The sequence below is a fragment of the Phaeodactylum tricornutum genome, chromosome 5 (assembly GCF_000150955.2).
Source record: "Phaeodactylum tricornutum CCAP 1055/1 chromosome 5, whole genome shotgun sequence".
In the NCBI taxonomy this organism is placed as follows: domain Eukaryota; phylum Bacillariophyta; class Bacillariophyceae; order Surirellales; family Neidiaceae; genus Phaeodactylum; species Phaeodactylum tricornutum.
Window position 1 is genome coordinate 63,051 of NC_011673.1, and position 13,276 is coordinate 76,326.

Sequence of the window (13,276 nt, forward strand, 5' to 3'; positions counted from 1 at the left end):
AGTGTACGCCACGAGTCCACGACCGAGCCTTGGTTCCCGTGGTCTCGAAACACCCTTCCCGGACGGATAGTCACCGTCGTATGCCTGTGTGGCATCGTGGGGATCTCCCCGTCGGTCGTCCTCGCCGTGGAAGAAACACACGGGTCGTCGCCCATCCTCCAGGCTCCGACGAACGAGTATCGATTCGTCAACACTCCGGCGGCACGACACGCCACACACACTCCTCCGCCTGGAACCAGCGGTCCCATCGACGACGTTCTCTGCAACGTGGAAGACTTGGAAGCCGCCAACGATTCCCAACTGTACACCATTCTACACGAACTCGTACAGACACACTTCTTTCGGAATTACGTCGTGGATCTTAATCACAATTGCCCCCTCCGTGCCTGGACTGCCGCAGCGGGTGACGACGAACACGCGGAACCGGAGGAGTTCAAATGTGCCGGAATTCCCTCCTCGCCTCTGGGATTCGGTGATGACCTGACAACATTCGGTTATCAAGAACCCGAAGAAGACGAAGCCCCTCTGTGTCACCTGGCTCCGGACGACGACGACGCGGATCCCGATAGTCCAGACAATCCCGCACACATTCCCTGGTCGCTGGCGAGTAGCACCCGTACGGATACCACTGCTACTACCACCGATCCTACCAACGGCATGCTCGAATCCAACGTCCTCTCCACGATTCAAAAACAAGGTTTCCAATCCACGGAACAGAAAAACACCTTTGCCTGGAAAAGTCACGTAGATATGGTCGTTGTGGAAGATCCCACACGGGAGCAACAGGAAGACTGTGCCAACGATGGCTTTTGGATGGATTTGTGCGATCGCATCGGACAAGGTCCCGACTCGAACACCATCAACCTGGTCAAGAATCCCGAACACAACACCGGCTACAACGGGACACACATTTGGAAAGCCATTTACGACGAAAATTGCGTCGTCGTGGATGGACAACCCGACGAAACGTGTCTCGAAGAACGTGTCCTCTATCGACTCTTATCCGGTTTGCACACGTCAACCACCGTTTCCATTGCCAGACACTACTACGCACCATCCAAACGCAAAGGACGAGATTCCTGGCAAGCCAACCCTTCCTACTTTATGCAAAAATTCTATTCCGAAAACGACGTACACAAGGATACCAACGATTCCCACATTCGAAATTTGCATTTCTCCTACCTCGTCTTGTTGCGGGCCCTGCACAAGTACGCACCGGAATTGTACAAACTCGACATTCGGACCGGCAACGTCGTGGAAGACGAAACAGCCACCGTTCTGCTCAAACGCCTACTGGATACATCCATTCTCAAATCATGTTCCGGAGTCTTTGCCGCATTTGACGAGTCCGTCCTCTTTACCGCATCGCCGGATCCGTCGGTGACGACAATCCAAGGCAGCAGTGCCGACGCGGCGACAACCAGCATTGCCGACGTCCACATACTGCAAGAGAATTTCAAAGGCGTCTTTCACAACGTTAGCGCCATTCTGGATTGCGTCCAGTGTCAACGCTGCAAACTGCACGGGAAAATGGCCATGATGGGATACGGAGCGGCACTGAAAATCTTGTTGACCTCCTCACCGTCCCTCGAGCGCAACGAAGTTGTCGCCCTCGTCAATACTATTGCAAAGTTTTCCACGTCCATCAAAGATGTGCGAACTCTGACGCACATGTACTGGACTGAACAGCAACAACAACAACAACAACAACAACAACAACAACAACAGCAGCAAAACACGGAAAATACATTGTCTGCGACCTTGAGTTCCGCTGCTTCTTCCAGTGAACCATCGCCTCGGTTTTTTTCGAGCATGTCGCTAGATTCGTCGGAGTTAGTCGATCAGGCCGTTGGTGTGGTGGCCGAGCTCGGACGTCAAAAGATGATTGATCTGCAACGCGAAGAAGAACTCGTCCACTTGGCTCTTTCGCGGAATCTCGATTTGCTGATTCTCGCTAAACATTACGGTACGGACGTACCTCGATTTTACCAGCTATCGACTGCTCTGGGAAATGGGCACGCCGTTGCCTCAGCCAACTCAGAACCCGACGCGATTATTGTTGGGAGCGGACTCGCTGGCATGGCGGCAGCGCTGAATATTCTCGATCGCGGCGGACGTGTGGTAATGATTGAAAAGGAACATTTGCTGGGTGGCAACTCCAACAAGGCTAGCTCCGGGATCAATGCGTATCGGGACGACAATGGTGCAGATGCACTTGAAGTCTTTCGAAATGATACCATTCGATCGGCTGGTTCTTCGGCGCGCTTGGATTTAGTCGACGTCCTCGTCTCCAAGAGCGCCTCGGCTGTGGAATGGTTGCAGTCACGCACTGGAGTCGACCTGTCGCTTGTTGCGCAGTTGGGGGGACACTCTGCTAAACGAACGCACAGGCCGAGGAGTGGCATGGTCGGTGCGGAAGTCATTTTTGGCATGCAGAAAGCCGTCAAACAATATGAAAAGACCGGAGAAGTCACGATACTGATCGACAGCAAAGTGACGCGACTCGTGACAGAAGGTGGACGTGTGGTGGGAGTTGAATACGCGAGCTCTAAGAAGGACAACACCACCGAGCCTTACAAAATTCATGCGGCCAACGTTGTCCTGGCGACGGGAGGATTTGCGTCGGATCGATCGAAAGGCTCATTTTTGGAACACTACCGTCCGGAACTCCTCAAGCTGCCTACAACGGCGGGCGCGTTTTCTACCGGAGATGGTGTGGCATTGGCAACGGCTCTCGGTGCTGGGATTGTGGATATGGACAAGGTCCAGGTACATCCGACAGGTTGGGTGGACCCATTAGACCCAGACAATCCCAGCAAAATACTTGCTGCTGAGCTTATGCGAGGTGTCGGAGGTTTACTGATCAACGACGATGGCAATCGCTTTTGTGACGAGCTCGGGACACGTGCGTACGTGACGGATCGAATGCTTTCACACGATGAAGGCTACTCGAGAACTAGGCAGTGGAACGTCAATGCGACAATCCCAATTTTCTCGTTGGTATTGGCTTCATCGGCTGCTGAAGATGGTATGAAACATGTCGACTTGTACTCACACAAGGGATTGCTAAAACGACTGGAAGGGTTGTCGGAGCTCGCTGAATGGATGGAGGTGCCAGTCGACAAGTTGTCTGAGACCCTGCAAAAATATCGCTCTGCTGGTGACGTAGGGGAAGACGAGTTTGGAAAGAAGGAATTCCGTGGGACACCCTTGGAAGACTTGCAAAATGAAGTATTTTACGCTGGAAAAGTAACGCCTGTCTTGCATTATTGCATGGGTGGCATTACCATAAACGCAAACGGGAAGGTAGTGGCTGAAAATGGCGAAGAAATTCCAGGACTTTTTGCGGCTGGAGAAGTAACAGGAGGCGTCCACGGAGTCAATCGGCTAGCTGGGAATTCTTTACTGGAATGCACGGTATTTGGTACCGTTGTGGGGCAAACGGTCCCGATCAAGAAAAGTGCTTCCCTGATGAGCGAGATTTACAAGAGAGAAGATGATGCACCATCAGCAACGAAGGACCTTCGGTCGGTTTCGCTAGCTGAGCTCCAGCAACATAGTACTCCCGAAGATTGCTGGGTTGCCATTGCAGGCGTCGTTTACGATCTGACCGAGTTTGCTGACGAGCATCCAGCTGGACCCGATTCGATACACGAATTGGCCGGAAAAGATGGTACGAAATCTTTCTTAGCAGTCCACAGCCTTGGAATTCTTGACGATTTCGACGAAGAAAGGATAGGAAGTTTCAATGAGACATTGAAAGAGGACTTTTTAACCACCAATAAGTCGGTCGCCGGGACTGCCGGAGACAGCAAGAGCGATACACTTGTGAAACCCTCTGCCGCTTCGCGATCTGGTGGGCTCTGGGACAGCCTTATTGGTCGGTAGATTTTCTGTAAACGTTATTTCCATTAGAATAGGTAATTTTGTAGAAATAAAAATTGGAATTTTAGTCTCGAAGGGAAACATATTTTGTACACATGCGACTCGTCGTAATCGATCGTATGGAACAGTGCGATTTGTCATGCACCACGGAACAGAGCCCTCATTCTTTAGACAATCAGAGAAGCCCGCGATCTTAGTTCCGGTGTAATTTCTTCGTGAATGTAAACAAGAAATAAAAGCCCAGACTTGTGCAAAGCCGACTTTTCGGTTGAGAAAGCCGTCATGGAAGGCGTGTCCTCAATAATTTCTCGGATACACAACTGAGCGTCAACTGTTTCGCAATGCAGTTCAACACATACCAACGACTCAGGTCCGAACTGAAGTATATCGTCACGCAGATTAGGCGTATCGCTAGGATCGTACAGGCTCTTCATCATTTTGTATTCACTAGAGTTGACATGTTCGATGCAACGGACATCCACTATCTTTTTCGTGGAAGCGAAAATGCTCTTAATTAGAGACCGATCTTTCGACAGGATGACCGCAGGTGCCAATGTTTTGGCTAGCCAGAAGTCGAAAATGATCGAGAGCTCTTCCAGATTGAGAGGAACGCTTGCACCGACGGCGCCAAGTTGCCGTGAACGAAGCTTTTCAATTGCTAGCATGGTACGCGGATCAAAGGTTCGCTGTTTGGATGGGATAATGTTGCCCATACTACCGATTTTCAATTCCATTGACTGGATGCCATTCGCCGAAATCTTATAGCTGTCGCTCTTTTTGACGATAGACACGTGTATATGCAATAGCTGGCTTGTTATTGCGAGCGTAGAACATGTATAGAAAGCAAGCATGCGCAAGTGCCGCACAAGAGGTCGAGTATCTCCAATTCCCAAAGGAATGTCCAAACAAAGAGTGCAGTTGCCCAGAATGAACTGTGGAAGACGATCTTGCAGGCATTGCAGAAAATATGAATTGGCGAAGCGGACTCGGTCTTCACCGGATACCGCTATCATTTCGACACAGACCAAATTTTGAAACATGTGCAGTTTGCTCAATGCTTGATAGGACGACACGCCCAAGACATAGTTCGATGTGAACAACGGAATGATTGTGGCTTCTTCACTGATACCACGCCTTGACGAGTTACGTGGGATGCCGGCATCTCCCTGACAGTCACCGGTTCGTCCGGAAAACCGCTGACTAATGAGCTGAGCGGTGGCTAATTGATTGGGATCAGCATTCGCATCGTCTCGAGACATTTCTTCCAAATTTACGACTACCAAGCCCGGTTTGCTCTGTCTCATGGTCATGCGTCGGCCTCGAATAATACTCATGACGGAAAGATCGTTGTTGTTGGGTCGTAGTTCGAGCTCTAACCGCAACGTATCCATGGGCTTGTTGAGATTTTGCTTTACAAAGCGCACCACAATTTCGGGATCGGCATACTGCTCCACCGTCGCATTAAGTGCAGGGGCAAAGGCGTGAGCCAGACTCGATTTGCCCACCCCAGCTTTGCCATGCAAATAAAAGCAGAGCGGAAAGGTGGGGGTAAAGTGAGCGTTGAGCTGTATGGGAACAGTCGAGTCCCGGGTCACGCCTGACAGGAAGTAATGGTTCAGGCTGGGTGCCAACAATGTCTGGATCTCGGTCGCACAAAAGTAGCCTTGTCGGAGAAGCTGAGTCCAAAAAGTGTCGACCATCAACTCGGAAACTGCCTCAGCCCCGCGAGTCAAAGCCGTGTACAAAGACGGTAAGAAGGTAAACTTGGGAGGCGCAAGCAAATCTACGTCCGGCTCGTACAAATATATAGTGATTCGCTGATACTTTTCTATGTGCGAATCTTTGAAGTACACGTCTTTGATGACGAGATCATAATATTGTGTAAAGAGCTGCATGTGAACGTTGGAGACGGTGGAATAGCAACAGAGAATCCTCTCGTGCTCGTGTTGAAGCTGCTCAACACGAAGCCTGGGGTCGCTTTGTACCGCAGTTTGAATCAACCCGGCAATCTTTTCCGGCACCTTGCGACTAGCTGCGTATATTTGCTCGGATATTGAATCCAAAGACGACGTTCCTAGCAATCGACATTCTGTTTCAGCTTGGTCGACGAGTTTTTGCACTTCGGTGTCCTGTAGGGCGTCAGGACAGGCCTCCCGTAGACGGTCGCAAAAGAGCAAGAGGCTGAACACCATCTTGAACGACGAAGTGTAGAGGCGTTCCAGCGTCTCCTGGTGTGGATACAGGCCAAACATTACAATCAAGAATTCTCTCGCCAGATTTCTTTGGTTGTCGTATATGCTATTCTTTGGTGGGCCTTGGCTTCCCTTCTCGCACTTGAGCCGGAACGAATCCTTGTACAACGACAAACCTGGTCGAGGCGACATGACAGTCGACGTGCGAAAGCCGTTTTCGTCGAGCACTGTGCGCAACGCATCCAAATTATTCTTGATTTTTGTTTGTTGCAGCGAATCCGGAAGCCGAGGCCGAGGCCGATCGGTAGTCGCCACGAGAAGCGAACGAAGAATCCTCCAACACTGGCAAACGGCCAGAGTTTCGTCCACTTCCGAGGACCGACGAGCCCTTTTAAATGTGAGCTCGCCTGTGCTAGTCAACGGACGACATTTCGTGTGAGGTACGGCCTTGGATGGTGGTAGGCTCATTGGCCCGGCGGCGGATGTTGAATCGCTTAGGGCACAAAACGCCAACGCTCTCGAAAACGTTTGTGAAAAAAGAGAGGAAAACGTGAAAATGAGGAATTATGGCAGGATGATACAGACCCACAGGAAACCGTCGGATATATCCGCAATGACGTCACGAAAGATTTTTCTGGACTCCCGTTTCTTTTAATTCCCGGTTGCGCGGGAATGGAAGAATGAAAGTTTCCGGGGACGGTTGGTGCGCGCCGGCCTATACAAAAAGGAAAGGAATTGCGTATTGGCCTGTCCGGTACAAACAGAAACGATGTCGCCGTAGCAAACAAGCAGCACTACGGAAAGAACAAAGCGCCGGTGAGGAGGGGAACTTTGGCGGAAGGCACTACCGACCCATTCGTCGCTTCCATTACGGACTGAGTCATGGACGAATCCATGGAATGGCAAGTCCCTTTGTGGATGCATCGATTGGCTCAAGTCCGAAAAACGCTCTTTTTACAAACAGTGGAACCGATTATTGTCGCCCTGTTGGGACCCGTTGACGAAAGCGACAACGCACCGTATAACTATGTGCACAACTCTTACTACAGAGCAGCGCTTGTTGTGGACCCGTTGGCGTCTGGCGAGCTTGTTCAGAGCGAATCTCATCGTCGTCTGGGATTTTTGCCGAACTATGTGGCCAATGTCAAGGCCTTCAAGGAAACATCCATGAGTTTCGCAACGCTCTTCTTTCTTTTTGGATCACTCAGCTTCGTCTTTTTAATCTTCTTGTCCTGCTTCTACCATAATCAAAAGACTTCGCCCTTGTTTATATCTCCGCGTAGGCATCGCTTGCCGAAACTGGTTCCGCCCCCGCTACCGGTGGAAGGGGTGAGTAACTCGTTGGAGATGTTGGTCACCTTGCTGAGTGTCGCGGCTTTGTGGAGACTAATCCCCAGTCTTTGCTACTGGTGTCCACCCATTTTTTGTACACTTGGAAGAGAGGGTTGTCCCTTTTGGTCGTTGGACTTTTGACATTGTACTCATTCACTCGTTCTTTCACGAGGATGGTTGCTGATCCTTCTAACTCCCTTGCTTCCTTACGCCACAGTACTTTCATTGGGTCAAAGTTTGCTTTTACCTATCCGACGAAGAAATCATCAACCGCATCGGCTACGATGCCCTCGTCTTTTTGCGTTTTCACCGCTTGGCCTTGCGCTGCATTGTCAAAATGTCGGTCTTTTCCTTCATTGTCCTTTTACCATTGAACTTTACCGGCGGTGGGCACGCCAACGCCCAAGATTTGAAGGAGTATGTGGGGTCCCTCTTTTTTACAGACTTTCTGCGCTTTACCATGGCCAACGTACAGTCTGGTTCTCCAAGACTTTGGGTCCACTGCTTTGCCGCCTATTTGTTGACGGGAATTGTGGTTCGTGAACTACTCATTGAATACGAGCATTTTGCCCTGATTCGGCACCGTTATCTTTTATCGAGTGAACCGCATTTACGAACCGTTTTGGTCACCAACATTCCACGCCATCTGCGATCCGCCAGCAAGATAACTTCCTATTTCCGACACGTCTACCCGGACGCCGTCAAGTCCGTCTTTTTGTGCCAAAATTTGATTCAACTGGAAAAAATGGTACAAGCGCGGACCACGCTATTGTCCAATATCGAAACCGAGTTGCTCGTGCTGTGTCGTACGGAGAAAAAGAAACTGTACGAACAGTCGTATCTCCGTCGCTCCATTCTAACGTTTCGTTTGAGGTATTGCAGTGCCGAAGACGGCACACAGGAACGCCTGGCCGACTACTACTCACAACTCGAAACCCTGAACGAAGAAATTGAAAAGGAGCAACGCCGGAGACGTCGGATAATGAAAATGTTGGATCGAATGGAGTCGGGGGAAGGCTCTCGCGATATTGACTATGTCTTGGCTTCCCCCTTTGTATCGGACCGACCGAACCGCCAACAGCGACGAACGCTCGGTCTCGACAGTCCCGATTCACGCAACGAAACATACATGCCACCGGGATTGGATAAAGGATCCGCACATCCGCCACCAATTCCGGAAGGAAATGAATGGCGTGGCGACTCAGAACCGAGTACGGGTGGTGAATCGGTGGAAACTTCAACGTTTCCGCACCCAGGGAGCGCACAATTGCGGTCGCGGAGTCCCAGCGCAGTAGCTCCTGTCGATCCTGCAGGAGTCAGTGACGCCTGTGCAGATAAATCCAAATTGAATCGTAAACGTGGCAAACCGCTGGCACGGGCGAGACATGCCATTCGCCGGTATGCACGCCTCAATCGGGATGTTTCTTTCTTGGGTCGCCCGATTCGTACAGCCGTCGAGGTACAGAGTGAAGGTCACATTGAGGATCACATTAACGAAGTGACGGACAAAGCTTTCGTGGTGATGCGAACATACACAGCAGCAACAATTGCCATTCAGTCCATGCATTCATCCAAGCCCGGAGCGATGCATGTCGTGACAGCCCCGGAACCGAGAGACATTTTGTGGTACAACATATATATGTCGAAAGGGGCACAGCGAACTCGATCGTATATGGGAGAGTTTCTGGTGCTGCTATTAATTTCGTTCTATGCGATTCCGGTTGCACTTATCTCTTTGTTGGTCAGTGAAAATGCTTTGATTTCTAATTCGCCAAGGCTGGCCCAGTTGGATCAGGCGTCGACGTTCTTTTCGGCAGCGATCACTTTGGTTCAACCGTTGTGTATCGTGGGATTACAGCAGCTCTTACCGCCTCTATTCATGGTGATCGGAAGAGCGGAAGGAAGAATTGCGTTTAGTGATGCACAAATGCAAGCCTTCTCGCGCTACTTTTTGTTTCAAGTTTTGAATGTCTTTTTGGTGACGACCATTGCTGGATCGATCTTCGATACCGTTGCAATTATTATTGAAAATCCTGAGTCAGCCTTTGAAATGCTAGGAAATTCATTGCCGCGAATGTCATCGTTCTTCATCACGTTCGTGACGGTCAAGACGTTCCTGGCTCTGGGTTTAGAGCTCGTTCGGTGTGTCTCGCTAATTCAAGCCATGCTTCGATATATACTCTTTCCTAACGCTACTTTGCGGACAAAGCGAACCGTTATTGCCGCGCTACGATCCATCGACGACCCAGGTTGGTTCCCTTTTCACAAAATTCTTGCTCAGGATATGCTGGTAGTGGTGATCAGTGTTGTTTTTGCGGTCGTCGCCCCCCTTGTGCTCTTGCCTTGCGCAATTTTTTGTCTGTTTTCGCGTATTATGTGGACGCATCACCACTTGTACGTGTACGAAGCCGTGTTTGAAAGTGGAGGTCAATTCTGGCCTAAAATCTTTCGGCGATTCGTGTTTGGACTGATCATTGCGCAAATGACTATTACGGGACAGTTTATTCTCAAAGATGCTCGGCATGAAGCGTATGCTACCATTGCACTGATGTTTTTTACCTATATTTTTTTACGATCAACACGTGCCCGTTATGATCCCACCAGCTCGACGCTCCCATTGGAGGTGGCAACGGTGATGGATATTAATCTTCAAGCAGAAGAAGAGGCTGTACGGCAGCGACAAGACAGATCTGTTTCGAACATGCGGGGAAGTCCGTCCACAGATGAAACAGACGATGAGAATCAAGGAATGTTTGTGGGGCGCCATGACCCCTTTCGAAAAGCTTATCTTCAGCCAGCCTTACGAGCGAATCCGCGGGCTCGTCCGGAGCAGCCCTTCCCACCGGCCCAGCTAGGTCCGGAAGGAAGCCTTCTCCCCGATAGTGTGGACGACTGTAAGGAAGGTCTCTTCCAAGATAGTGGCGCTACTGTAAGTCTCAAGTCTATGAATCAACATGATCGAAAATTAGTCAATCGATGGTGGGAAGATCAGTTTCAGCAAGCTGGCGAACAAAATACGATAGGTATCTTGATCGGTGAAGAATGTGGCACGCTGACACTGTCCGGACTCACATCTCCTTACCAGCACCCGACCATTGCGGATCACCACACTTTAGTCTGAAAATTGTTCACTTAAATGTAGTCAATGACGTGTAAGACGATTACTCGTTTAGTTTGGCTACGCGAAATTGAACTGTTTGATTCATATAAAACGTTGTGAACACAAATTAGTCGGGCGAAACCTCGGACCCCAACGCGGATAGCCGTCTATTATCACGAAACCAATAAGAACGTACATTGACTAAGAATGATGACCTCAGTTTATCACTATACTGCTGTTCGCGTTGTACGGCCATAGTACGAAAGAAACGGCTTCGTAGCATTCAATGAGAATTGGGAAACTACACACCCTTTCTCAAGGACGACCCGATACTGCAGCCCCCAAAACGTTGGATACTGTCTTTTGCTCGAGACGTTATTCAGGAATGTAGCCATTCCAATTGCGATGGCGTTACCGACCAGCGTAAATGCCACGTTACCCCATCCCAAGCTACCCGACGAGAAAATCAGAGCTGCTGCTCCTGCTGGTGGATGCGTAATGCCTAATCCGACCATGGAAGCTACTGCAATAGCCGTTGCCAGCGATTGCCGTATCCAAATTTCGACGCTGTCAGCATAGGATATCACTAGTGCAATAGAAATAGAAAGTGTCTGACCGAGCAAAGCGTTCCAAGGCTGCGATGCGGGAGCGGCTGTCAGCCCATAAAGGAGAGTTACAAAGGCTCCGAATGGCCTTTGAAAGAACAAGAACGACGACGACAACAACAACAACATAAACAACAAGTCAGCACGTCAGTTAGCATCTATTCATGCATCACAGTCAATGAGACTCACCCAAGTTCAAACGATTGATTTGTGCCGTATTTGTTCAGGAAATATACTTGCAGGCGTGTCAGCACAAGTAGCGTTGCAAACGTAGCGACAAATGTGTGGCACGACTGGCGAATGGTAAATCGGGGTGGTGGAAGAACTCCTGCACCCTTGGTCTTTTTCATTATAGACAGAAGTTTTGCTATCTAGGCGCGGTAAATCTCTCCAAATTTTGTTTCGTGCCAGGCTAGTGCTTGCTGAGCATCAATATGCTTCCTTTGTGCCTCGTCCTGCACCAGCGTACCCAAATCGACCGACATCTGCCGAGCGTGCACAATTTTTCGCTTGACTCGCCGCAATGCATCGCTAAGTTCGTGCCGCCGTTCTTCCACCACAATTGCTCGAGGCCCCTGCAAACAAAAAGCGGCTCCGATCAAGTCCGACGCTGCCACCAGTTACGTTTCGTTCGTGACTGATTGTAATTTAGCTTGGTCGACACCTTGGCGGGCGAGATAAACGACAATGCCTTGCTGGCCGTGGTAACGGAATGGCACTGCTGCCGCCCAGCCGAGACCCACCTCGGCAAGCAGCTGCAATCGAGGATTCCACGGTTGATCGGGATCGTCGGCCAACGCCTGTACTTCCCGCCACACGACCTGTTTGATTGGAGACGTGGGTCCAAAGACTCCGTCCAGCATTTTCTTGTTGTGATGATCACGGGACAAGAACTGATTATGGAATGATGACGAATTCGAATTTCCGTTGCCGCCGCGTAAGTGATAACCGGTTTCCGACCAGAGTGCTCCCTGAAGTCCTTCACCGGGAGCGAGTGGGTGTGGCGCCAAATAGTCCGTGCGTGAGGGTTCGGTCAATCGACAAATTTTACAGTCCGCACTGCAATTTCGATGATAGACCGGGTCAATCCACCACTAGATTGTAAACGGAGATACCGTTAAACGCAAGATAGCCACGCAACGGTAATGGTGAGGTTTCGAAAATGCTAGAATCTCCAATTTAGGCACACGCGATGCTACCCTTTACTTACACCCGAATCCGATCGATACAGCGCCGTTTTGTCCGGGCTCATCACCCACACTTCCACGAGAATCATCCCGAACGCCCATCGCCCCGCATCCGCCACCGAACGGTGTAGAAGGTTGATGTCCGACGCCTCTGACATCACTGGACGCGTGACAGTGTCGCGTTCCGGAATATCGAGGACAACGCTGTTGCTTGCGCGATGGTCGTGTCGATCGTGGATGATGATGTTGTTGTTGCTGTTATTGTGGCGGTCGTTGTCCACGGGGGGCATTGCGAGAATCACATTATCGTGGGGGAGACCAATATTGTTGACGAGAGAGGTATTAGAAAGTGAAGGGAATGGAGCAGTCAGGTGGCGGTCCCGTGGCGTGGTTGTATCATGCACTGCTACGATCAAAACATCCCAGAAATGTCAAGATCATGGATTGGTTTCAAGGACACATGACATTGTAATCCTTACGGCTATTTCGATCCGAACCCAGAGTATGGTAGGTAGGTAGTGACACGAGCGAGTCATAGAATTGTTGTTTGATCAGACAATCTGTACACTTATTCGACCATGTCTATTTATTACCACACGTGTTTGTACGCGCCAAACAGATTCTTTCGCTAGAATCCGACTGATCGACGACCACACAGAGAGAGGGACTGACGAAGTACAACCACGCGACGAAACCACCACGGCAACACAACATAGCGTTAATTTTACAATTAGTGCTGACTAACAGCGTATACTGTCAACAGAGTCCGATGACTGGCTGACAATGACTTGGAACGCCAATTTGCATTGATAGTGACTATGAGTTCCAAGCTTCGATCGGGCCGAACCAAGTAGAAAGATACATGTAAACGACTACCTATATACTGGCTGATTCAATCCGACCAGCAGAGTAACCCCATCTGGTGTCGATTCCTCTGCGAATACTCTAGAGGTATCACGGTATGTATATAGTATA

The 13,276-nt window shown here is 50.0% G+C and overlaps 4 protein-coding genes across 4 annotated transcripts; 2 read left to right on the forward strand and 2 right to left on the reverse strand.

The window, feature by feature from the left end:
* Positions 1-1,881: 1,881 nt before the first annotated feature.
* PHATRDRAFT_51720 (fumarate reductase flavoprotein) lies at positions 1,882-3,888 on the forward strand (the record flags this gene model as incomplete). The annotated part of the gene is made up of 1 exon (XM_002178661.1): positions 1,882-3,888. The coding sequence occupies one exon, from the start codon at positions 1,882-1,884 to the stop codon at positions 3,886-3,888; it is 2,007 nt and encodes a 668-aa protein (XP_002178697.1).
* A 164-nt stretch (positions 3,889-4,052) lies between these two features.
* PHATRDRAFT_34225 (predicted protein) lies at positions 4,053-6,545 on the reverse strand (the record flags this gene model as incomplete). Its single annotated transcript, XM_002178886.1, has 1 exon — positions 4,053-6,545. The coding sequence occupies one exon, from the start codon at positions 6,543-6,545 to the stop codon at positions 4,053-4,055; it is 2,493 nt and encodes an 830-aa protein (XP_002178922.1).
* Positions 6,546-7,614: 1,069 nt separating this feature from the next.
* Positions 7,615-9,567, forward strand: PHATRDRAFT_1473 (predicted protein; the record flags this gene model as incomplete). The annotated part of the gene is made up of 2 exons (XM_002178662.1): positions 7,615-8,383; positions 8,909-9,567. Coding segments are annotated over 2 exons (1,428 nt in total), but the record flags the coding sequence as incomplete, so codon positions are not given.
* A 1,918-nt stretch (positions 9,568-11,485) lies between these two features.
* On the reverse strand, positions 11,486-12,718 carry PHATRDRAFT_44732 (predicted protein; the record flags this gene model as incomplete). Its single annotated transcript, XM_002178887.1, has 3 exons — positions 12,325-12,718; positions 11,779-12,208; positions 11,486-11,724 (listed from the first exon to the last, which is right to left on the reverse strand). Exons 1-3 carry the CDS (start codon positions 12,589-12,591, stop codon positions 11,486-11,488), a joined length of 936 nt encoding a protein of 311 aa, XP_002178923.1. The 5' UTR covers positions 12,592-12,718.
* Between the last annotated feature and the right edge of the window lie 558 nt (positions 12,719-13,276).